The sequence below is a fragment of the Rhinatrema bivittatum genome, chromosome 3 (genome assembly GCF_901001135.1).
Source record: "Rhinatrema bivittatum chromosome 3, aRhiBiv1.1, whole genome shotgun sequence".
Lineage (NCBI taxonomy): Eukaryota > Metazoa > Chordata > Amphibia > Gymnophiona > Rhinatrematidae > Rhinatrema > Rhinatrema bivittatum.
In genome coordinates this window covers 448055271-448080000 of record NC_042617.1, presented here as the reverse complement: position 1 = coordinate 448080000, position 24730 = coordinate 448055271, and the positions used below count along the sequence as shown (strand labels likewise).

The 24730-nt window shown below is 43.5% G+C and overlaps 1 protein-coding gene across 1 annotated transcript in view; it reads left to right on the top strand.

The window, feature by feature from the left end:
- The first annotated feature begins 4622 nt into the window (after window positions 1–4622).
- Window positions 4623–24730, top strand: part of LOC115088015 (cystin-1-like) — a 46713-nt gene continuing 26605 nt past the window's right edge. Inside the window, exon 1 of the mRNA XM_029595861.1 lies at window positions 4623–4950. Within this exon, the coding sequence (XP_029451721.1) occupies window positions 4747–4950 (204 nt within the window). The 5' untranslated portion in view covers window positions 4623–4746. The remainder of the gene's footprint in view (window positions 4951–24730) is intronic.

Here is a 24730-nt window from a genome sequence, read left to right as displayed (position 1 = left end):
TTTGATGCAGACAAGCAGGGACCGTTGATGGCAGCTCACACTGAGATTCTGGTAGTCCAGATCCCTCATTCGGTGCCCAGTACATAGTGCAATCAACTTTTCATGCTATAAGTCACTTTTTCAGCTAATAAGACCATTTTTGTGTTTTAGTACATAGAACGTTTTTGCGACGGTTCTAGATTTCTCATGCTCTACTTCACCTCCTGATAGACTGGACATTCTCCTGTGCCTCTCTACAATCAAAACAATCCCACAATTGGTAATGGTTAGTAACGAGAAAAACATAAATCTATTCTTATGTCTAGCTGTGTCTAAAATTAAATTAGTCTTTTCAACTGCTGGATCCCAAACAAAGGTAAAGACATATTTTATGTTAGTTCTAAGTATGGTTGCTTTAGTAATCATCAGCATTGGAAACTCTTTTTGAATTTGATTTGATTTTTTAAATATTGGGGGGGGGGGGGGGGTGCTCACTGGTAGTGCCTTGTGGGAGACCTGGGTTTGATCACTCAGCCCCAGTCTCTGCTCCTTGGGATGGCTGGGGCTGGCAAGGCTTCACGCACCTTGTATAGTTCTCAGCGGAGGGAGTCTCAGCCATTGCACACCATCACCTAGTGGCCAGACTCAGCATGCATGTTATGGATTTCAGCCAATGCCATTGTTTATGTTTGTGACAGAGAGCTGCTAAAACAGAGGGGAAAAATCAGGTAGTTGCAAACAAACGTTGATGGCACTGAGGCCTGGTTCAGGCTATTCTAATTGAGCTGGAAGCCCAAAGACACAGGAGGAATCCATCAATCCAAAATACATTTTAAAAATAAAAAAAGTATTTTCAAAATGGACTTCTCTGTATCAACTCAGCCAGCCCTGAGGAGATTCCAGTGCATGCAGATTTCATCCACTAGAATAATAGTGAGGTAGGAACATATCCAAAGTAAGCACAACTCACAAAGAAGTCTTTCTCTGCAGCCAACAAACCCATCTGATGGGAGAAAATCCTAGACTAATTTCTAATAGCTATTGGAAACCAGAAAAATAATCTGCAGTGCAATTCAGCTTCTAGTCTGACTATGGTAGTAGGTAATAATGGGCAAACAGTTGCCCACTTCTTTGAACAGACAAGAATCTCCATTAAACCTCTTGTTTTCAGTGGTCCAAAATTCATTACAATTTTTTTTCTTGTAATACTGTGTGCAGTTAGAGTCTCCTCCAGGCTTTGGGTATTTCATCCTCTTGTTGATTGACTGGGAGATGTCTGCTCTTTCCACTGTTACTGCTGTATCAGTGTTGTGAAATTGGACCAAACTGGACATGAAAAACACTGTGACAGCTATTATCAACCATATATAATCATATAACTTATCATAAGATTTGTAATCTAATCACTGTGTAAATGATTCACAAACTGTACCACATTGTTATATCAGAAAAACAGCAAGCACATTGCAAGAAGATTAATAGTGAGTTTTTTTTTTGCTTTATTAAAAAGTACAATCTTTTTAATCAAGATCTAATTGCAATAATTTGTTTGAGTCTGCACATAGATCTTCCAAATGTAGCCCTTATCAATTGGCATGATCAATTAAATAAATGTTCTGGGAATTATAATACCTTGTTCAAACTGCAGCTCATGTTTAATTGCAAGTTGGAGAAATGATTTCCAAAATAAGTGCAATGTTTTTCCACTTTAAAAATATATCATGACAGTCTGCAGCTGCACCACTAGTGCTGAAGCCAAAGTAAGATGCCTTGTGGTCACATGTCTAAGACATCTGGAGTGAACTGGAATCTACAAGATAAATAGCATGTAATTAATGTGCATTAAATAGTGTGGTTGCCATGTTAAGTCTATTTCAATAAGTAAAAATAAAGGGCAGTAGATTAAACCTTTTTACATTTTATCTATTGCAGGGCTCCCAGAATTTTCCACCAAAGTGATACATCCTTATTCCTTGAGCTGTTGAAGATGTTTATCATTTCAAGATCACAATTTTATTTTAAATCCCAGCCATCTCTAGAATCAAATTCATGTTTCTACTAATTTGTAAAATATAGTTTGCTTGAGATACTCTCCTGTGCTGTAAAGAAAATGTCCTTGATTACTGCTGCTACTACTACTACTACTACTACTACTATTTATCTTCTAGTGCTACTCGACATACACAACGCTGTGCAACTACACCTAAGAGGCAGTTCCTTCTCAATAGAGCTTAAACATAATCAGGACAAACATATAGCACAAAAGAAACTTTGGGAATTTCATTTACTTATTCTACAGAATCTGTATTAGGATGGAAATGTATTTGACAAGGTGTTCAGGAGTTGCTGCAACTAAAACTATTTACATTCTGAGTTTTAAAATAGATTACAAGGGTGCTGCATATATCAGCATTTTCATGTAACTAGGATTTTACCAGTTTGTAAGCCCTACCTCCATTCCTACTTAGCTCTTATGCTGGGTATACATGCCCCACCTGTGACGGATGTTGTTTGTAGCCAAGCCAATCTGATCCAATGAGGGTGAGTCATTTGTGTCTACCCTACTAACAGATGTTTGGACGCATGTTTTCGATGCCCTAGCTTTACCCCTTATTCAGTAAGGGGTAATAGCGCGTCGAAAACGCACGTCCAACCCCCCCCGAAACTGATAGCGCCCGCAACATGCAAATGCATGTTGATGGCCCAATTAGTTATTCCTGCGCAATTCAGAAAGTAAAATGTGCAGCCAAGCCGCACATTTTACTTTCAGAAATTAGCGCCTACCCAAAGGTAGGCATTAATTTCTGCCGGCACCTGGAAACTGCACAGAAAAGCAGTAAAAACTACTTTTCTATACACCCTCCAACTTAATATCATGGCGATATTAAGTCGGAGGTCCCAAAAGTTAAAAATAATTAAAAATAAAAAAAAAAGTAAAATCGGCTCGCGGGTTGAAAACCAGACGCTCAATTTTGCCAGCATCTGGTTTCCAAACACGTGGCTGTCAGCGGGTTTGAGAACCGACGCCGGCAAAATTGAGCGTCGGCTGTCAAACTCGCTGACAGCCGCTGCTCCTGTCAAAAAAGAGGCGCTAGGGACACACTAGTGTCCCTAGCGCATCTTTTTACCACGGGCCCTCTTTTGCATGCCGGCCGAAACTAAATCACGCGCACAGGAGAATGGCCTGTGCGTGCACCGGGAGAGCTGGTGCTTGCTCGCTCTCCCGCGACTTTTACTATATCGGCCTGATTGTAAACTGATGACCATTGTCCATCCCATGCTGAAGCACAGTACTCTGCTGCTAAGTAGCATAAAGTGAGAGAAAATGACTAATGATGTCATTATGTCAAAATGTATATTTTAATATTATGTATGTAACATTGTTACTTGCTGAGAATTGTAGATCAGCGGATTATAAATTTTTAAATAAATAAAATACATATACTTTTGAAACAGTGCAAACGACATAAAAAATATGGTTTTGATCCATAGTTCAAGCTTCAAAAAACGCCAAATTAACTTGGCAACATTAAGCAAATGGACAACATGCTTGCCCTGTTCTGGAAGACACTGAATTTGAGAGAGAGGGGGAATGATAGAGATATTCAGATACTTCAAAAGTATTAATATAATACACGAAAAGTAAACGTTTTTCAGTGTGACAAAAGTACTAGAAAAAGGATCATAATATGCAGCTCAGGAGTAACATATTGGAAATATTTTTTCATCAAAAGGATGGTGGATAATATCTGTGCAGGTGGTAAAAGGCCAAAACAAACAATTCACAAAAGCATGGGAGAAGCATAGATCATCCTTAGGTGTGAGGGTAAAATCTGAGATCAGGAAAGCTCTGCAGTATTACATGAGAAATGGGCAGGCTAGGAAGTGCTACCAACTGATGAAAATGCTTTTCACTGACAGCTTTACTTTTTTGCTCCTGACTTTTATTGTTCCTGACAGCTTTACTTTTTTAGGAACACACTTTTTATTGTTGCCATTATGTGCACAGCTGGACTCCTAAGGCTGAGATTGACTCCCCCTTTATGCTTCAAGACCGAGTTCCCCCTCCTGAGCATTGCAGGGTGACAGAGCCTCAGTCTGCAGGGCAGGAGAGGAGCTCTCTGCCACTCTTTGCATATCAGATTTATGTATTTGCTTTATATTCCGCCTTTCACACTCTTCAAAGCGGATAACATTCAGGTACTGTTGGTATTTTTAATGACGTGAAATAATTTATGGCCAATGTTTGGTTTTTCACCAACTCTCAGTAAGTTTACTGACAGCTTACTGACCTTGTGGTTCTCACCTGAGAAAATGAAGTGCGGGTGGACCCAGATGTCTGCTGCAAAGTGCATGCCTGCCCTTAGTTGAGCTAAACACTAGCAGACAGCTGCCTGAACTTGGGTCAAATACTCCTTGCCTTTGTTTTCATTTAGAGTGCAAGAAGGAAACAAAAAGTAAGAATACCCCGCATTAATATTGAATCAGTCATTTTAGATTTATCGAAGGCTCTTTTTTTAAAGAATGCTTCCCTACAAGGAAGTCTATTTCATGCCATGGACTACACCCATTTGGTTCCTCTGAGGAGCAAATCGCTGTACTTCCCCCATTTTTTTTTTTGCTTTGGAAGTGTTTTCCCCCGATCCTAAATAACTTTTGCTCAGTGAACCGCTGGCTGCTCTCTCTCTCTCCCCTGGCCAGGCGCTGCCGCTTCCAGTGCCCGGCGGGGGAAGGGGGGGGCCCAGCTTTCCCTTCCGCACCAGCCGCATGGGCAGCAGCAGCAGCAAGAGCAGGAGGCGGCGGCAGGAGAGGAGCGAGGGCGGCGGAGAGGCGGGCTCAGACTCGGAGGGGGCCCGGCCGGACGCGGCGGTCGTGGAGGAGCTGCCGCCGCCGGACGTGCCCGAGCCTGCCCCGAGAGAGCGGAGCCTGGGCCCCGCCGGCCCGCCGCCGGGACAGGACAGCGACGAGCCCGTAAGTGGCACGAGCACCCCCCGCTGCAGGGATCGCCCACTCCAGGCCTTTGCTCGCCCCCCCCGCGCCTTTAAGTGTTAGTGGCGGGGGGGGGGGGAAGCAGTTCGGAGCTCTGCTGCCCCTCCCCGATAAACCGGCGCTTTCTGTGTTCCGCACTTGACTTTTTTTTTTTTTGGTCCTTTGCGTGGACGCTGCGTGCCACTGTCTCCGATTAAGAATCTGCTTTCCCGGTTTTGCGGAAAGTGGATTCGTTTCTTCGGCTCCTACAGTTTGACTAGAAATGGTCCGAAAATTCCATCCACAATCCAGAAATGCGCCTGAAGGGTGGGGTACATTGGATTATACGTATCCAGGAAATCATGGAATAAAAGTATCGGCATTCTGCAGCAGCAGCTAAGGGGTAGATTCTGTGGCACATTTGCAAAGATGTTCATGTGCCTCCATATACAAAATAGATGGGTTTTATTGAAAATCCATTATTTTCAAACTGTTCCCCTCAAATAAAATAATCCTTTGACCTATTTTAACTTTTTTTTTTTCAGTTCAATTATCTCACTTTTTCCCTTAGTTTTTCTGCCTTAATTCCCATTTGGTTCTTCTTACCTCTTCCTGCTCTCCCACACTCTCCTTTCTCATGCCTCCATCCTTCCCTTCTAATCTCAGTCCTCCTATCTCCCATCCCTCCCCACTCTCTTTTCTACCTTGATTCCACTCAGGCCTCCATTTCTCCCCGTCTTTATTCACAATGCTATTCCTCTCCCTTCCCTTTTCTTTCACTCTTTGCCCTCCTTTTCACGGCCCTTCTCTTGCCCTGCCTTCTCATTCTGCTTCCTCACTGCTTTCCCCAGCCTCTTCTTCCTTTCCTCCTTTCCCACTCTCAGCCTCCTTCCCCTGCCCCCCTTTCTCCACTCTCATCTTGGTTTTTTTTGGGATGCTGTGAGCCCCTGCAGCCACTGTAGGGCTCAGTTTCCTGTGAGCTGCATGGTGCTGATAGGAGCAGTTACTCTCTGCCACATGGCAAATTCGGGGGCCGATGCAATAAAGTGCGCCCAGCCTAACACACAGGTTTACACATGGTTGGACACGTGTTGCAATAAGGAGATTAATGCGTCCAACATGCATGCCCAAATGCGTAGCCGACAGCACTCGTCACATGTAAATTCCATGTAGATGAGGCTATTAGCAATTACCCCCGATGCAGAAAATCGCTGGGCGCCCAACGCACACTGTTTAATGCGCTAAATGTTAGCTCCAGCCCCGGAGGTGGCGTTAAGTCAATCCGCGAGTCAAGGGTTCAGGAGAAATTTAAACAATACTGTCCTCTGTGGTTCCTCCTACTTGGTATCATTGTGATACTTAAATCTATTGCTTGCGGTGTTTAAGAATAAAGGTATAATGTGATGGCTTGATGTAAAAAAAAAAAAATCTGGACGCACAATATACACGCTTCAGGCTGATTTCACCCTTTGCTATTGTGCGTGTATATTGTGCATGTATATTGGGCGAAATCCACCTGAACTGGGATAAAACAGACACTCGTATTGAGCGCCCATAGCAATTGTAGGTGCCCGATGCATTGGAGTGCTAGGGACACACAATTCTAGCGCATCCTTTTTATTGCAGCAGCTCATTTAAATATTGCATTGGGTGCCCAGGAGAGGTGGCTATGCATTCATTAGGAAACAGGGGCTCAATACGAGTGCCTGTTTTAACACACGTCTTATTACATTGGCCCCTTAGATAGAAAAAAAAAAAAAAGAACAAAGCTGTGATCCTGCTAGCCTGAGACAATCTTAAAAAAGAGTGGCTGCCTAGCTATTTGTGGGGGAAAATTTATTAAAGTAGCAGCTTAGATCAGTAAGAGAGGGACAGATTTTGGACGGTGTGGAGGAAAAAATGCAGGAGGCCAGTTCAGAGTAGTAGGTTTTTAAAAAGTGACAGCCTGCCTTCTGTGCCCCCAGCTCAAGGCCCGGTTTCCCACAGTTCGGGGGGGATGACGACAATATGCTGCATCTAGGACCCTGATTACAATTTATTTGGAATATTTCCTGATTTCCTTGGTTTTCATTATCATGCTTTAAGATCCCAATCCAACCATCCCTCACCCCAGATTATGGCTGGAAAAATATTGATTTTTTTTTTTTACCCATCCTTAAAATGGACTTCTTGGTAACATATTAAATTAACTTGGTGACTAAGGAATTCTAAATGTGAATGTTACAGTCCTCTTTGCTCAGTCTTACAGAACCATTTCATGTTGTGTGATGGGGGGTTGATCCCTTTTCAGCCTCTCTTGGATTCGGGGAGGGCTTATCAGATCGTGCTGACATCTATGTGTTCTGCGGTTCCTGGCTCGGTGTGTAGTGTCCTCCCATCCATATCATTTTTTAATGACTGCTCCTAGCTCAACTAAATTTGGTTGGCTAGGGAATATTAGATCATTTTAGTTTTCAGACTTGGAGGGTGCTGTGGGGGTGCATGGGAATGGGCACAAAGTTGAGATTTTTTCCTTTGGGAAAAGAACAAAGGCTAGATAGTGTTACTCCTTCTGCTTGTTTACATTTAGGAGCTGATTCACTCAATTTCACCAGCACTTACTCAAGGGTGAATGCTCTTACATGGCAACTTTTACTGCATAAACAGAATTTGATGCTCTTGAGTCAAAATGTTGCTCACCTGTTTATAGCAATGAGAAAATAATTATGCAAATGAGTTATTCTTCCATGCCACATAAACTGGAACATGATTCATTAAAACAGGGGTAGGCAGTTCCAGTCCTGGAGTGCCACAAACAGGTCTGGTTTTCAGGACATCCACAATTAATATGCAGTGTATGCAAATATACCAGATGCATATTCATTGGGGATATCTTAAAAACCAGACCTGCCTGTGGCATCTTGGGACTGGAGTTGCCTACCCCTGCACTAAAGCATGCAAACCTGTGCCACCCCTTTTGTGGATGTTTTTGCTCACAACATTTACACCAAATCAGGATCTTGCTTTATAGTAGGAGTGAAGGGGGCACTTTCTCCTGCCTATGGGATCCATTACTTTACCCTGCTACAGAAGGGAGGAAACTGCACTCACCTTGCTTACCACACTAGGGAGATCTTCTTGGTGCAGGAAGACTTGCGAGCAGATGGCATAAGACTGGCACAGGAGGTGCTGAAACATATATGAGTAAAGCCAACACAAAGAAGAGGAGCAGGAAGAAGTCAAAGAGTTTTCAATGCAGCCTGGCACAGAATGCCATACACATAAGCTGCATACATATACACAAGAACAATCAACACCAGAAATTTCAAGACAACAAAATCTCTGTATTTGAAGACCTGAAAAAGAGACTAATCTCACAATGGACAAATATGACAGGGCATAATATGCCAGATAACAGTGAAAAACAACCCAAAGGACCCAAGTACAGCCCACAGAATCAAATTCTGCAGATCTATGCAAGGCCGGCGCAATCCACAGAGCAAGCCATGCACTTGCACAGGACAACAACTTGGAGGGGGCAGCAGCCTTGGGCCACCAATGACTAAAGTGGAGCAGATGGTGTGAGGCCACATAGCAGACCCCATCCCACTGGGGATCGAAGTGGAGAAGAGGCTAGCAGCCAAAGTGGAGAATAGACCACCAACTACCTAGTGAACTCCATCCTACTGGCAGCCAAAGTGGAGAGGATACTGCAGACCGTTTGGTGGACCCCATTCAACTAGCAGCTGAAGTGAAGAAGAGGCCACAGGCTGCCTGGTAGACTACATCCCATCAGCAGCTGAAGTGGAGAAGAGACCACGGGCCACCCGGCAGACCCCATCCCTCTAGTGGCCTAAGTGGTGTGGAAGCCACTGTAATGAGCATGGTATTTGTGAGTCCTTGGTGCTGTGACATGAACACACCCTGTGGAGGGGCAGATTGGAGCTTCGCCTATACCAGTTGCCTCCCCCTCAGATTCTGAAAGCTAGCAGGACATAAGAGGATCCCGAGGGCAGTCAGGCAAGTAAAAGTCCAGGAACAGATCAGGGTCACAGTTGGCAGCAGCTAGAGAGATCCTGGAGATGGGCCAGAGGTCAGGGAAGGCACAGAGAGAGCAAAGTCAGAGTCCAAAGCAGGGGTCGCATCCAAGCAGCAAGCAAAGAAGTCAATAACGGGAGGTCAAAACAGACAGGGCAAGGCTGGAAAGAGAAGGCAGGAACAAGGCAAGGCTGGAGACTAGGCAGGAATGAGGAACAAGAGTGCTGGCAGCACCTACTGTGCAGGAAGGCAGGAGATCCATTGCTGAGGCAACATTAGGGTGCAAAGCTGGGGCTTATGTACCTAGCCATGTGACATCATTCAAGAGCGCTGGCAGACTGGGTTCCCGCCATGGAGGCTTTAAAGGGTGGCATATCTGAGGAAGGCCTGCAGGGTGAACAGCATGATGTCATCACAGCGGCGTCCCGGCTGCACCTAAGTTTGTAGGCATTTTGGTGTGAGTATTGTAGGTCGTGGGCCGACCTTGCAACTGACAAACATAACAATACCCCCCGACCTAAGCCCCCCTCCTCAGGGTTCTACATTTAGATTTCAGTGGAAAACATTTGTGAACATCCCTTACAACTGGGGGGCTTGGAAGTGCGCAGTAGGATCCCATGAATTTTCTTTGGGGCCAAAGCCCCTCCAGTACATGAGGTATGTTTAAAAGTCCAACTCAGAGGTAAAATAGTTTATAAGAACAACTCTGATTCTACTTTTGTTTTATTTCTTTATTGTAAATCATATGCTATTCATACACAAAACAGATCAATACTCAGGAAGCAAAAAGTACACAGGAAGCAAATATAGCAAATATATACTTACATAATAAAGAGCTCAGCGCTGGGCTCTGCAACAGATACAGAATCCTTGCCAACCCTACTACATACCAGCTTTGCTTATATAGGTTAAAAATACAAAGTCAGCTAATTATCTGATTTCTGCTTGCATGCTTCACACCACTAAATTTTTTACGCTGTCTGCCTACAGGCAGCTGTTATTTGTCTCCCCTTATCTTTCTCCCCCCTGCATTCTTTCCCACAGACTATTTGCTGCGTACTCTCTGTGATATCTCCTGCCCCATCCTGTGGCTGAATTTGTTGATTGGTGTCTGTGCACTCCTGCAAAAACAGTTTCATAGCTTTGTCTGGCATTCAAGGTCCCAGGTTTGTGTTCTGGGGCCTGCTAGTATTTTTCCATACCAGCAGTATGTCCAGCAATGGTGGTAAGGCCGGGGATTGAACCCGGGTATAATCAACAGGTACTGTACCTTATTTCTATTCTTCCGTGAATCTAGAATTTCTTAGACTTCATATACAGTGTCATCTTCAGCCATTATCTCTGTGGGCTTCAGAGGTGATCTTGAAGGCCATGACAAGATTGCTGGTTTCAGCAGGGATACATGAAAAGCATTGTGTATCCAGAGTGTGGGGGGCAGCTTGGAGAATGGGAAATGGTCCCACAGATCAAGAAGTGAACTTATAGGAAGGCAACTGAAGGCTATGCCCAGTTGTCTTGAATCTAGTTTATATAGGTCATCAAGAAGATCTTGAGGCCCTGATTAACCTATTCAGTTTGTCCATTGATCTGCGGGTAGTAAGCTGATGTAAAATCGAATGTGATGCCGAATTTCTTGCATAAGCTCTTCCAGAAACGGGCTGTAAATTTTACACCTTGGTCTGATGATATGAGATGGGAGCCCATGTAAATGAAAGATGTGCTGGACAAAGAGGTAGTCAATTTAGTTGCCGAAAGAAATCCAGGGAGAGGAGTGAAATGACCTATTTTTGAGAAATGATCCACCACTACCAGACAGTGGTGTTGCCACCAGAGAGGGGGAGGTCCATGACAAAGTCAGTGGACAAATGGGTCCAGGGTTCCTTGGGGGCCAGCAGTGGCTGTAATAGTCCCCTGGATTGAGCTCAAGAGCTCTTGTTCTTGGCACAGATGAGGCAGGAGTCTATGTACTGCTTCATATCAATCATTATCTGGAGCCACTGATAGTGGTAAAAGATTAGGAGATACCAGGATGACCCACCAGGCAAGAGTATTGGCCCAGTGGAGGACCTTCTGGTGTAGCCACTGGGGAACAACCATTTTCCCTGGGAGGACTGGTACAGTACCTGCGATGAGGATTTTTGCAGGTCTATGATGTGTCATGGGGGTTCCAAGGAGTCCTCCATTTCAAACAAACATGAGAGAGCATCTGCTCGTAAGTTTTTTGCTGCTGGGCAGTATCATAACTCAAAGTTGAACCTGTTGAAAAAGAGTGACCAGTGGGCTTGGCGGGGATTCAGGCACTGGCCTTGGGCAAAATATTCCAGATTCTTGTAGTCGGTGTAGATAGTAACCAGATACCTGGCTTCTTCTAGCAGATGTAGCCATTCTTTTAATGCCAGCTTTACCACTAGTAATTCGTGGTCCCCAATTGTGTAATTCTTTTCTGCAGGGGAGAATTTCTTGAAGAAATAGAAGCAAGTCACTAGGGTTCCTTGGTAGTTGGGCTGTGAGATGCATCTACCTCCAATATGAATGGCTTGGAAGGATCCAGATGATGAACATAAGAATCTCGTGAAAACTCTTGCTTGAGGCAGTTGAAGGCCTAAATTGCACTGTTGGACCACTTCTTGGCGTCATAACCCTTCTTAGTAAGGGCTGTGAGTGGAGCAACCAAAGAGAAGTAGCCATGAATGAGCTGTCTATAATAGTTCGTAAACCCGAGGAAGAGCTGCAGAGCTTTGAGGCCTACGGACCGTGGCCACTCTAGGATTGCTTTCAGTTTCTCTGGATCCGTCCGAAAACCATGTTGGGAAATTATATAGATGCAGTATAGGAGGTCAGGAAACAAAATTCAAGTCCACCGGTTTTATGCTGATCTCAAGGAATTTTATTATAGTTGCATGATGAGGCAAAGTTCATTAGTGGTCCCCTGACATGGACCACATTTCGACAAACTGCATCAGGAGGGACCAGATCTACAGAGAAAAATATACACAATCAAAAAGTGGACAAAGGGCAGCAGAGATGAAACAGCAGATATATAGATAAAGAAATCTCACCAAATAGTCACTGTACACACTGTACTTAATAATGGAGCATTTTCTAAGAGAGAGGACAAACAAAAAATAGAAGAATAATAGAACAAATTCTGCACAGGGACCATAATATAATATAAAAATAATATATATAAAATATAAAACATATATAAAAAGACATATTATAGGATAATCAAAAGGGCATTGTAAGAAGTCTCACCACGGATTTGTATATACAGACTTGAAAAATGGAATTTTTCTGAGGGAAAAACAGAAAACAAAAGGTAAGCTAATGTTACAAAGAAACAGAAACAGAGGCACACATAAACAAATTATTATAGAAAGGAGCTTATGAAACAATCTTACCAGATCTTTACAGACAGTGCTTTTAGAGAATAGCCTGAGTAAACATCGGAGTTTAAATAACAAACTAAAAGGGCACCAAATAGAAGTCATATGACTCAAACTGTCAATCAAAGTGATGTCAATGGGGACATTAAAAAATATGTCAGAAAAATGTTATATGGCTGTCAAAATAGAATTAGTGCCACAGAATTGTCAAAGAGAGTAATAATAAATAAATAAATTTCTCAGGCATGTGTGGTGGGCAAAGAACGTACAATGCTGAACAAATAAAAGAGAGTGTGTCAAACACAGTGAGTGGAAGACAGGAAAAGTGAAAAGATACAAATTGAAGGAAAAAGGTAAAAATAAATTAAAATAAAATAAAAGGAAGGAAGACAGGGAGAAAAAGGGGGGAAATCAACCATATGAAAAAAAATGTCAGGAAGGATTAGAAAACTGACCAATCCAGGTTGGCATTCAGCCAAAGTGAGGACAGTGTTTTGAGCACATATGTTCATCTAAGTTCATTTTGGATGAGTATCCATGAATGGTCACCCCCTCAATTAGAGTGGGCAATTTTTTCTATAATGAAAAAGCGTAAATCCTCTATTGAATGGTGAGCCTCAGCCCAGTGCTGTACAAGAGGAGCATTTTCACACGAGTGGTGAATACATGATAGATGTTCATAGATCCGGGTATGGATCTTACGGGAGGTTTTTCCAATATAGAGAAGAGAACAGGAACAGCGAATTACATAAATAACACCCATGGAGCTACCATCTGAAGAGAATCTTAATTATAAGGGTTTGTGAAAGGAAGGATGTATGAAGGTAGAGATGGATAACATGAAAGGGCACGCTTTACATTTCCCACGTGGAGAATGGCTAGAGTCCGGGGTAGGTGAAGAAATAGATTCACAGTATTCAGAGGACACCAACCTCTCATGTAAATTATGACCATGACGAAAAGCAAAACAAATATTTTTCTTGAAGGTGGGAATGGGACAAAGCAAGGATCAATGGCATCATAGAATATTGTAAATATGGCAGCAGGCAGGAGGAAATGGTAAAAGACAGGTGAAGGTGTTGGAGTCGTCAGGGGAAGATTTCAGGAAACGTAAATCACAATTGATAGAAAAGGCATGTTATTATATAGCTCGGAAACTGTAACTCCTCTTGTTAAAAGGCGCATTTCTCTAATTTTACATAGAGGTGATATTCTCGAAGCCTTTGGAGAACTTACTTCAAGTGGTGTTGATGCTGGTCCAGAAATTAAAAAAAAAAAAAAACCAACCCAAGGATATCATCCAGGTATGCCACCATATATGAGTAGAGAAGATCTCAGAAAATTTTGTTAACCATAAACTGAAAGACAGCAGGGGCATTACACAACCCAAAGAGAAAAACCAGTTATTTGTAATGCCCATCTTTGGTATTGAAAGCTGCCTTCCACCCATCTCCCTCTCTGATTCTAATCAAGTCATACGCACCATGGAGGTCAAGCTTAGTGAATATCTGAACTCCCCTAAGGCTGTTCAAGAGTTCTGTGATAAGTGGTAAGGGGTACTGGTTCTTCTTAGTGATTGCATTGAGCTCTCTTTTAAAATTTTAAATCGTTCTAAATCGTTAGAGTGCACAATACAATACAAATGCCCCCGATTTATCGTCAGGGGCATTTGTATTGTATCGTTAAATAGGGCACGGGAATTATTTGGGGGAGGGCGGGAAAACCGGCACACCAAAACAACCCCTAAACCAACCCCTACCCTTTAAAACCAATTCCTTACCCTCCCCCACCCTCCCGAACCCTCCCTGTGACAAAGTGAGGGCGAAGGCGATCGGCGCCATTTTGAAACCTCCAGCACCGGCACCGAGGGTATGATTGAAGGGATGGCTCCCGGACTCCCCGCTAGACCACCAGGTACATGTAAAAGGTTTTTGGGGGGGTCGGGAGGGTGGGAGAAGCAAAGGGGTAATTTGTAAAGGGTCGGGGTGGGGTTTTTTTTATCGGGCCATCAGCGCCATTTTTATCAGTGGTAGCCAAAATGGCGCTGATGGCCCGAGAGCGGGAGATTGTGCCGGGACCCCCCCCCCCCCCCACTGGACCACCAGGTAATTTAACATTTTGGGGGGGTTCAGGAGGGTGGGAGAGCAAAGGGGTCATTTGTAAAGGGTCAGGGTGGGGGTTTTTTTTTATCTGCTCAGGCCTCACTAAAAAATTAACAATGTGAATTGGAATCAGAACCGATTCCAATTCACATCTCTAACGATCCGATTTTTTTCTCCCACCATCCGAACCTGATCGTTAAAACAATCGGGCACACGATTCACATCTCTAGTAATCAATACAAGGACAGAGTGATCATTTTCCCAACAAAGAAAAACCTGGCCCCAGCAGCGGAAGAAGACGCATTCTTTCCAGATTTTCCATTATGTATTTTGACATCACCTCAGTTTCTGGAGTGGAGATAGGGTAAACCCTGTACTGGGGGGCATCTTCCCCAGAAGCAGATCAATGGGGCAGTCATAGAAGCGAGGCAGTGGAAGGGTTTCGGCCTGTTGTTTACTGAAGACATCAGCATAGGCAGCATATTGCAATGCCAGACCAGGTAATTCCTGGATCACTGCTCGGGTGAGGGAAACAGGCTGAGCCTTGACCAGGCATTGTATATGGCAGATGGAACCCCATTTAGTGATTGTTGGGTTCCCCAATCAATGTCAGGCTAATGCTGCATAAGCAGGATAGGCCCAGGATGACTACATTAACCATAAGCTGAGCCATTCTTGGTGGAACAGATGAGTCTGCATCAGGAGTGGTGTGGTGGTCGCTGTGAATCATCCAAGCAAGGGATCCCCGTGGACGGAGGATATCATGAGAGACGTATGCAGTGGGATGGTGGGGAAACTGCACTGGTGTACCAGAGACTCATGGATGAAATTGCCACCAGCACCTATGTCCAGGAAGGCTTGAGTATTGATCCGAATGTTCCCATTTGACAGGTGGATTGGGACCAGGATCTGGAGAGAGGAATGTCATTGACCTAGGGTAGCTTCTCCAACCAACCCTAGGTCCTGCAGTTTCTCAGTGTAACCGGGCACTGAGCCACGAAGTGCCCCTGGGTGGCACAGTATAAGCAGAGGTTGAGGTGCCTTCACCTTGGCTTCTTTTCAGATGGTAACTTGAGGTGATCCATCTGCATAGGTTCCTCTGTATGAGTTCCCGGGTTCTGGAGCCAGTGTGGGAGAGCATCTGGGAGTGACAGCATGCTTGTGTATGAGAGAGAGACTGCATGTGTGTGAGAGTGTGAGTGTTTGTATGAGAGAGCATGTGAGAGTGACAGCCTGTGTGTTAAATTGAGACTCAGACAGCATGTGAGAGAGAGCTGGTGTGTATGTATGAGAGAGAGACAGCATGTGAAAGTGAGAGCCATGTGAGAGTGAGAACATGTGTGTTTGAGTGTGTGAGAGAGAGACAGTGTGTGTGGGAATGAGGGCCTGAATGTGTGTATGAGGGAGGAAAAGAAGAAGACAGGTAGAGAGAAAAGAAACAAAGAATAAAAAGAGACCCTGTAAAAGGAAATGGGAAAAGACAGGGAAAGGGAACGTGGAAAAAAAAGTCTGTCTGGGACCAACCAATTAGAAAAACAAGATCAGACACAACAGTAAAAAGAAATGTATTTTGAATTTTTAGTGATTGGCATATGTTGTCTTTAGGAATGTGCATTACATATTTGTATTTTGTTCTATCTTCAGTATTCCACTGTTCAGAGTCTAGTTTCTCGGGCTTTCCATTTTATTTTTGTCTACATGTTTTTGTTTTAAATTTGTAGTCCCTTATTCTGTATTAGGTAAGGGTCTGTCTGTGTTCTGCATGTGTAACTGAGGTTCAGTATTTCTGCTGGCATATAGTTTTTCTGTAGGGCTTTGTAGCAGTTTGGCTTGTTCTGTTAACCACAGTAGGTGGTATATTAGTATTCTAGGGCATGGTATAATAGTTGCATTGCTGCCAAGTCATAGATAAGACTGCTGCTGCTGTTTGAGTCCTAAGATAGTGCTGGTATGGTATGATATGGCAAGGTTCTAGATGTCTTTTTTTTTTGCGGGGGTTTGTGTTGCTTCTCAAAGTGTTTGGCAGTGAAGGGTTTGCAGTTAGTGAAATGAGTATGTGTGTGGAAGAGGAGGAGAATCGAGTGAGTGTGCATGTGCATGGAAGTTGGGGGAGTGAAAGAGAGAAATGAGAGTGTGGTTTGGGAGAATCATCATGTATGTGTGAGAAAGAGTATGAGAGTGAATATACAAGTATGTTAGTGTGTGTGTGTGTGTGTGTGTGTGTGTGTGTGTGTATGTGTATGTGGGAAAGTCTGTGAGCATGCTGCTATCAATGTCCCTGCTAATGGTTGCTGTGAGCATAAAATTGCTAGGCTTTTTGCATCAAAGAAAATAGTGCTTGTAGGATAAATAATCAAACACTTTTGCATACAGCAACTCAATCCTTAGAGGGATCATTGGCTGCCAGCACCCAGTATCATGCTGGCTCCACTTTAAATCAGATCTCTGGGGTAAATGTCCCCGTGTTTCCCACCACACCTTACCAGAAGAATGACAAAGGGTGGGTAATCCATGCACCACAATGAGGACACCTATGATTTAAGCCTGTCTCTCTGTGATGGGTACTAAAGAGATATATATGATTGTTCCCAGTCCCCCATCAGCTGACATTTGATGTTAGCAGAAAATGTGATGCATTCCTTACAGAAAGAATATATGGGCATAAGGTAATTAACCATAGGGCTCTTTTTATTTTGAAGGTGATAGAGTCCTTTTCTGTTTGGTGACAGTAATTTGCCAGCCATTCTTATTCAACTAGTAATATACATATTCTACAATAGTAGCTATATAGAAATAAAGATCAGCATAGAAGCTGTAGGTGATGTCTTTCTATTTGACTAATTTGATATTTTTTGACATATCATTTCAGTTCTATCATTTTCTTTTTATAGGTATCATTATTTTTTATCTTACTGTATTCCACGCTGGGTTGAGATGGGCAGACATAAATTGAATGAGTGAATGAATGAATGGTTTCCAAGAGCCTTGAATTATTTGCATTGCACATCTCCAGTAGGTGTTATGGAACCCTGCCCACGGAGCTAACCTCCGCGAGCAGGCCCTGCTCACCTCGTTTCGCCTTTTGCCCGATGCAGCTGGTGCCGCCGGAGTCAGGCCTTCAGCGTGGCTGGAGCCGCGGATTCAAGTTCATCACGCGGCCCGGTGGCCACCCACTTCTGTCTTCTTCACCGCGGCTGGAGCCGCGGACTTTCAGCATCCTCTTTGCGGCTGGAAGCCGCCGCCAAAGTCCTTGTCAGCTTCACGGCCTGGAGGCCGCACCCCCGGGCTGGAGTAGCGGCTGGAGCCACCCCCAGGGTCTCCTGCAGCGGCTGGAGCCACTGCCGTCATCGGGCCTGCTTCTCAGGCCAGCACTGCCTTCTGCGTAGAAGACGTCGGTGCAGGCCGCTGTCCGCGCTCCTGCACAGCTCCTGCTTCCTTCCCTTAGGCGGCCGGTGCGCGTCTTTCTTCTGTATTTAAAGGGCCAGACACAGGAAGTGTGCTGGCCCCAACTAAGGAGTGGACTTCCTGCTCCATCCCTATATAAGGGCTGCTCCGTCACTACGTTTTCGCCTTGCATCGGAGTTACTTCACTCTGGAGGCTCCTGCCTGCCAGAGTTCCGTCAGGTCTTTTATCTTTTCCATGGAGTTCCTCGTCTCGTCTGTTCCTCGTCATGCCATGTCTTCATGTCAAGTCACGTCTTCATGCCTGAGGTCCTCCAGGTGTCCTGATGTCTCGTCTTGATCCTCCGCTTCTTGATGTTCCAGGTTCCTTGGTGTCCTGCCCTTCTTGGTGTTCATGTCTGCGCTCCTGAGCCTTCTGGTCCTGTCGGCCGGGCTCCCTCGGACGACGTCTTTCCCGGGTTGGAGTGGCCTGCAGGTGGACTGGTGTCCTGTGCTCCTGAACCGTCTCGTCCTGCCAGCCTTTGTGGAGCTCTGGGCGACTTATGGCTCCGTTGTCGAAGTTCTGCCTCGGCTGGATTCTTCCCTGCGCTCGTCCTGTTCTCAGCATGGTCTGTGACCAGCCTCCTCGGGCTGTGTAGGGCGCGCAGTAGGACAGGCTGGTCCGCGACCAGCCCATTGGGTCCGCCCGTGAAGGTGGGCTGAGTAAGGCGCCCTGAGAGACAGTGCCAATGTCCTCCTCCCCAGCTTCTTGTCTTGTTTGGATTTCAAGTTCCTCGTCATGTCTGCACGTCAGCGTCATGCCTCTGATGCCGCCACATCGACCCGGGTCTGGGATGCCGTCGCATCGACCCTGGTCCGTGATGTCTTCGCAACAGCCCTGGTGTCCTGTCTTCATAGCCCTGGTGTAATGTCTGCTACAATCCTCGTCTTAGATGCCATTGCATCCACCTTGGTGTCATGTTTTCACCTTCATCATGGTGTCACATCTTCATGTCAAGGCCTGTCTGCCCTCATCCTCAGGACAGGCCTGCCTTGTACATGCCATTCCAAGCGGCAGGTCCGAAAGGGCTCGTAATGGTCAGAGGTCCATTCACTTTCTAACATCATCTGTTGTTGGCCTTGGGAGCTTGCAGGCCTGGCGGAGGGTAAGACCGTCTGCCATGGTGGAACACGCCGTCAACCCTCGGTGCGGTCCTGGATCCGTCTGGGGTCGGGCTGAGGCCCAAGCGCATACTAAACACCCCGTTCGTAACAGTAGGAAGTCCCACTACAGGAATAGTCCCAGGTGGTGCTGAACCTGGGATTGGGTTCTGCTTTTCCCATTGAGGCTTAGGGGTGGTGTTGATCCTCCTTGTGGGGCTTCCTTTCTTTTGACTTTGTTTTTGCCCTATTAATGTTATACTTTTAATTGTGCTCTAATCTGTTTCTATGACTTGGGGAGAAAATGTAAAAAATGTATCTAGTGTATTGTATCATATATGACAGGCGTCAAGTGTCACCGCACACTGCATATTGTTTTCTTTGTATTGATGTCTTTCCTTAACAAACATTTTGAACATTAAATATGTGTTGTTATGGATTTTTCCAGAGAAGGGGGTTATAGATGAGATCATTATGCATGTTGTTTGCCACCAATGGTTGTACAGAATAATGCTTTGAAGCTGAAGAATGGAGAACTCAAAGGAAAATATGAGAAACTACCTTTTCACCATGAGGATGGTTAACGGGTAAGAGGAAGCAGTAAACAAAGCCAGGGCAGAATTCAAACATGCTTGGGGTGGATGCAGAGGGAGGTGGTAAGGGCCAGTAAGGGTGATGATGGAGCTATAGAAGTGTAGGCCTGGGCAGACTGGGCGGGCCGATTGGTCCTTCTTTACCAACATCTACTACTTCAGTGTTTCCCAACCCTTTCCCGGAGGCACAACAAACCAGGTTTTCAGGATTTCCACAATGAATATGTATGAGATGGATTTGCATACCCTAGATTTCCAATGTATGCAAATATATCTCATGCATATTCATTAAGGGTGTCCCGAAAACCCAACTGGTTAGGTACGCCTCCAGGAAAGGGTTGGGAAACACTATGCCACTGTAAAGTAAAAAATATAGAATTATTTACCTGCCCCGATGCTGTAAGAGGCCTGGTGCTGTGGGATCCTTGGTTATGGTGGGCCCCTTGGTCAGAGGGGAACTTGGGGTCCTGGAGATGTGGCTGAGTTTTTTTTTTTATTTTATGCAGCATGAGAGAGGCAGGTCCAGGAGCTGGGGCCGAGGTAGGCTGAATGCAGCTGTTGGCCGTGATTTCTGGGCTACGGAGTATTTGGCTGGGAAGTTGGAGAAGTGGCAGAGGGCTGCAAGAAGGAGGGACAGTAAGCCACGGGAGTATGGAGGCTCCCTGTGTCTCAGAAGAAAGTAGGCCTGCTTCGAGAGGGAAACGGCATGGTGTAGTGGTTGGGATGCAGCAGTGAAAAATCAGAAGTCAGCGCCACCATGGGAGGGGACATAGACAGCAGGAGTCTTGGAAAAGCTGTCGCTGCATTATAAAGGTAGGATATGACAGTGGCAGCTGTGGGGACGCTGACACTGCGTATGAGAGGCAATCAAGGCGTTGGGGACCCTTAGACAAGCCCCTGGCATGATGCCAAAGTGAAGGCCTGAGTCTGCTGACATCAGCGGTGAGGTCAGTGGGCAGCTGCGAGACCACCAAAGCATATTTTTTTAAATTAAATAAAAAGAAAATTACAAAATTTTAAAATTTATACAGCATTTTAGGTTGGGAACTGGAGGGAAAGTTCCTTACCAATTTACAACACCTGGGAAACATCTCGGTGGACCTGGCACCATAAGTATAAAAAACACATTTTAAACATAAAATTGGTGGGGTTTTGCCAGATGCAATCAGGTTAGAAGATGCTGATAACCTGACTACATCAGGAATTTGGGGTTAAATTTGAGTTTTAAGGCAGATATTTGACCTGTTTTCCAGAGGGGACCCTGAGGACTGGGAAAATGGAAAAAATTCACCAGGAAGTTTTATTTGATAGTGGTGGACATCTAAAGAGGTCATGGGGATACTGATTTGGCTATTGGCTTGGGATAAAATATTTTTAAATTTTAAATTATGAGTTTGTCACTGAAGGTGTTTGGAATGGATTTTATGGGTGTGTGAGGACACAGGACACCTGTAGGTAATACTTGGATGCTAATGAGGTCATTTGGAACAAAGCTGAGTTGTTTAAGTGGGATTTTTTAGTTTTATTTTATTGGATTCTTCCTATTCATTTTTAATTAGCAGTACTGAGGTAGGTTAAAAACTAGATCTGTCAGGTTCAGGGAGGTAAAAAGCAAGAGAGTTCTGAAGTTATCTCCAAGGTAATGTCATAGCAACGCCATGGTAACCACGTATTTACCAGAAGCTCACAGGTAAAATGGTCAGTGTAATAGCACTTTTATAGGTCAAAGCACAGTACTAATTAAACAATTTCACTAAAAGGAAATTTTCAGAACATTAAAAATTATTTATCATATTTATTTGTGCTGGGGGGGGGGATGATTGGTCCCTGGATAATAAGTGAGGTTTTTGAGTAGGACAGGAACTATTCTTTATAGTGACATCGGCAAAGCAGAGATCTTTTGACAGAAACTCTGAGTGACAATTTTGGAACTGCAGGAGAACTGTTCTGCATAGTGACAAGAAAGGGATTATGGCACTAGTTTCTGTCACTGAGGCCTAGATTTTTTTTTATTATTATTGAATTTCCAATTTACATCAAGATATCACTTGAATTACAGAAAAATACTTTGGCAAATATAAAGAAACAAGAGAAAAAATATTATACAAGAACACAACCACTGATTGCCAAATACTTAGCTCACAACAAGGGGGAGAGATTTCTGTTGTAAAAATAAATGAAACAAAGGAAACATCAGCACATATTCTAATGTTTCACATATATACCCACTGAGTAAGCAAAGTCTACAGTAAAGTCCTATTCTGAATGAAATTATCTAATTGTTTAGGATTAAAGAAATTATATTTATTCCCATTAAGATTAATTAGGCATTACATGATACTTTAACAAAAATGAAGCTTCAAGATCATGTTTCTTCTGACAATAAGTAAGAAACAACTGCCTCTTGTGCTATGTTTCCCTGATGTCAAAGCCATTTACCACCCTTAAAGGCAAAATCTTTAGCCTGAAAAAATAATCTCAGGATCATCTGTTTGTCTGTCTCCTCAAGAAAAGTAGCCAACACCATGGCTCTTTCTATCACCTCTGGCTAGGAGTGCCCCCCAAAATCAGTCAAATTAAATCTCTCTTGAATTCCCACCTGCCCCTCCTCAATAGATTGATCCAATCCGTTCCTATTTGGTAAATAATAGACCTTACTAAAATTAGGAATAGCCTCTTTAGACAATTTCAAATGTTCCAAAAAATATTTCTGTAACATTTAAAATAAAGAAATGATAGCATATTTGGGGAAATTTAAAAATCTAAGATTTATATTCCACCAACCCCTTACTCAGTGAAGAAATCAAACACTTCATATGTGAGAGATATGTAGAAAAGACTGATCTATAAGAGGAAAATCTTTTTGCAAATTTGGAATTTATATATACAGGCACTCCACACAGAGCAAGGAGTCTAGTTGTTAATGATTATTATTGTAAAGATGATGACATGATTGGTGTAGATCCAGCAAGGAAATAACTCCTGTGTAATATGCTTTCCATGGAAAAGGTGGGTAAGGAAAGGAGAGAAAGTCTGGGGGTTCAGCAGTGTTGTTGAGACAAATATATGGGTCTTTGGGGAGATTATACCAGAGATCCCAGTCCTAAACTGTATTTCAGAATTTATAAGTTTATATTTTGTTGAAAATCAATAAAAGATGTTTAAACATAAAAATCTAAGATTTAATCTCTTAGTAAAATTCTCAGAATTCTCTATTTTATGATATGCAGATTTATTGTCCTTCATAAGAGTTATTTCATTATTATAGAGAGATTGGCAAGCCTTTTTAAGCTCTTGAACTTCTTTCTCTTGATTAATAATCAATTCATTATGATCCTGGAATTTGTTTAAAGACACCAGCCAGTGAGTTTAAAACAGTGCCTACTCTAGAAGAAACAGACTTTTCCAGCTTTGAGATTGCTATCCAAAGGGATTCCAGAGTAACTTCTGCAGGCTTGTTCTCTCCATACAAGATGCTCTCACACTCAAGCTGACATCCAAGTTGGAGGCGCTGGCAGCTCATTTCCCCATCTGGTTATGTAACCAATATGGCATTTTCAACCCAAACTGGTTCTTCCCAGTGGCTGCCAACGTGAGGGGAAGAAACCTGCAGAGGAGTGAAACTACCAGGGCTTAAAGAGACAAAAACTCTCTTGGAGAATGGGACACATAGCCCCAAGTTCATTTTGTCCTGTTTTCTCAGGTTCTAAAGTAGCCTGAGTAGAAGGGGGGGGGGGGGGGGGGAAGCAGATGGGAGAGACTCAATATTGCCCTTTACATTTCTTCCCCAGGACATTTGAGAGTTAAAGCAAACAAAACAGTAAATGAGGAGAGAAATAAAAAAAATATGCCAGAAGGGGTGACCCCTTATGTGTGCGGCTTCAGTGCACTGGGCAGTGGCATGCCACTGGGCAGCAATTCTTAAATAGAGGGCTCACTCAATGATGTCATCACTTGGTGACGGAGACTGGGAAATGGCAAAATTGAGATGGTAAGGCCCGTGTTTCAGTCTCTCTCTCCCATCATGCTACTCTGCAACAATTCTTAAATAGAGGGCTCATCCAATGATGTTATCACTCAGTGGTAGGGACCGGGAAACGCCAAAATTGCGAAGGTAAGACCTGCGTTTCAGTCTCTCTCTCCTTTCTCTATCCATTGAGGCCTAATTTTGTACCAAAGCTATCTAAAACATCTAGGGAACACTGCCTAATGTGTGACTGTGTGTTTGTGATATTGTTTAATAATATAGGAGCCAGGAAAAGGTAAGATTGAGAGAACAGTCAGATTCAATTTTAAAAAGCAGCTGATGCATGATATTTATTCAGCTTAATTAAACAGGGCAACTAATAGAAAGCAAAGGAATGAAAGGGCATTAAAAAATCTATTTTATGGAATAAATCTGAGGTGTACTGAAATGGTCAGAGTTATCTTAAATTTCCCATGTTTGTAAGTGGGTAATTAATTCCAGAGCTATTATAAAGCAAGGTAAAATCAAGAGAATAAACTCTCTGCACTTAGGTGAAAGAATTTTGTTTCTTTGTTTCCTTAAAGCACAGAGCTTACTGAAAGAAACAATAAAACATTGATTGTATAAGTAAAGGAACATAGAGATAAACCAAATCAAGAAATGGAGAAGTAACAAAAGTGAGTGTGTGAATGGGTTGCAATTTGTGACAGAACAGTACTCTTATCAGTGATAGTTCATTGAGATATATCACAGATTTCATCCCTGCTTCTCTCAGTACTACACTTCTTATTTCTTACCCATTGGTACCACACAGACAGTCATCCATATTCAAGTCTTAAGGCAAAAGTGTTAGTTCCCTACCTGTTTTTTTTAGTTAGGATAATCCAATTATTCTTTGCTTGTATTAGTTAGTGTATAAGCTCAACAAGCTAGTGAGACATACATATAGGGCAACATATAAGCTTTGGAAAAATATTGGTGATAAGAAGTTAGTATATCTTTTTATGTTGATTAAAGGTAGAGAGGTAGGTAAAAGTTTACCGGAATTCGAGAGAGAGACAGCATGGTCAAGGTAAGAGTTCCAGATATTGTTCACTAGCAGCGAACACTAGCACCACTAACGGGCTTCTGAAGCTTTTCAGCTTCCATGGGTAGCCTGAACCAGTGCTCTCTATC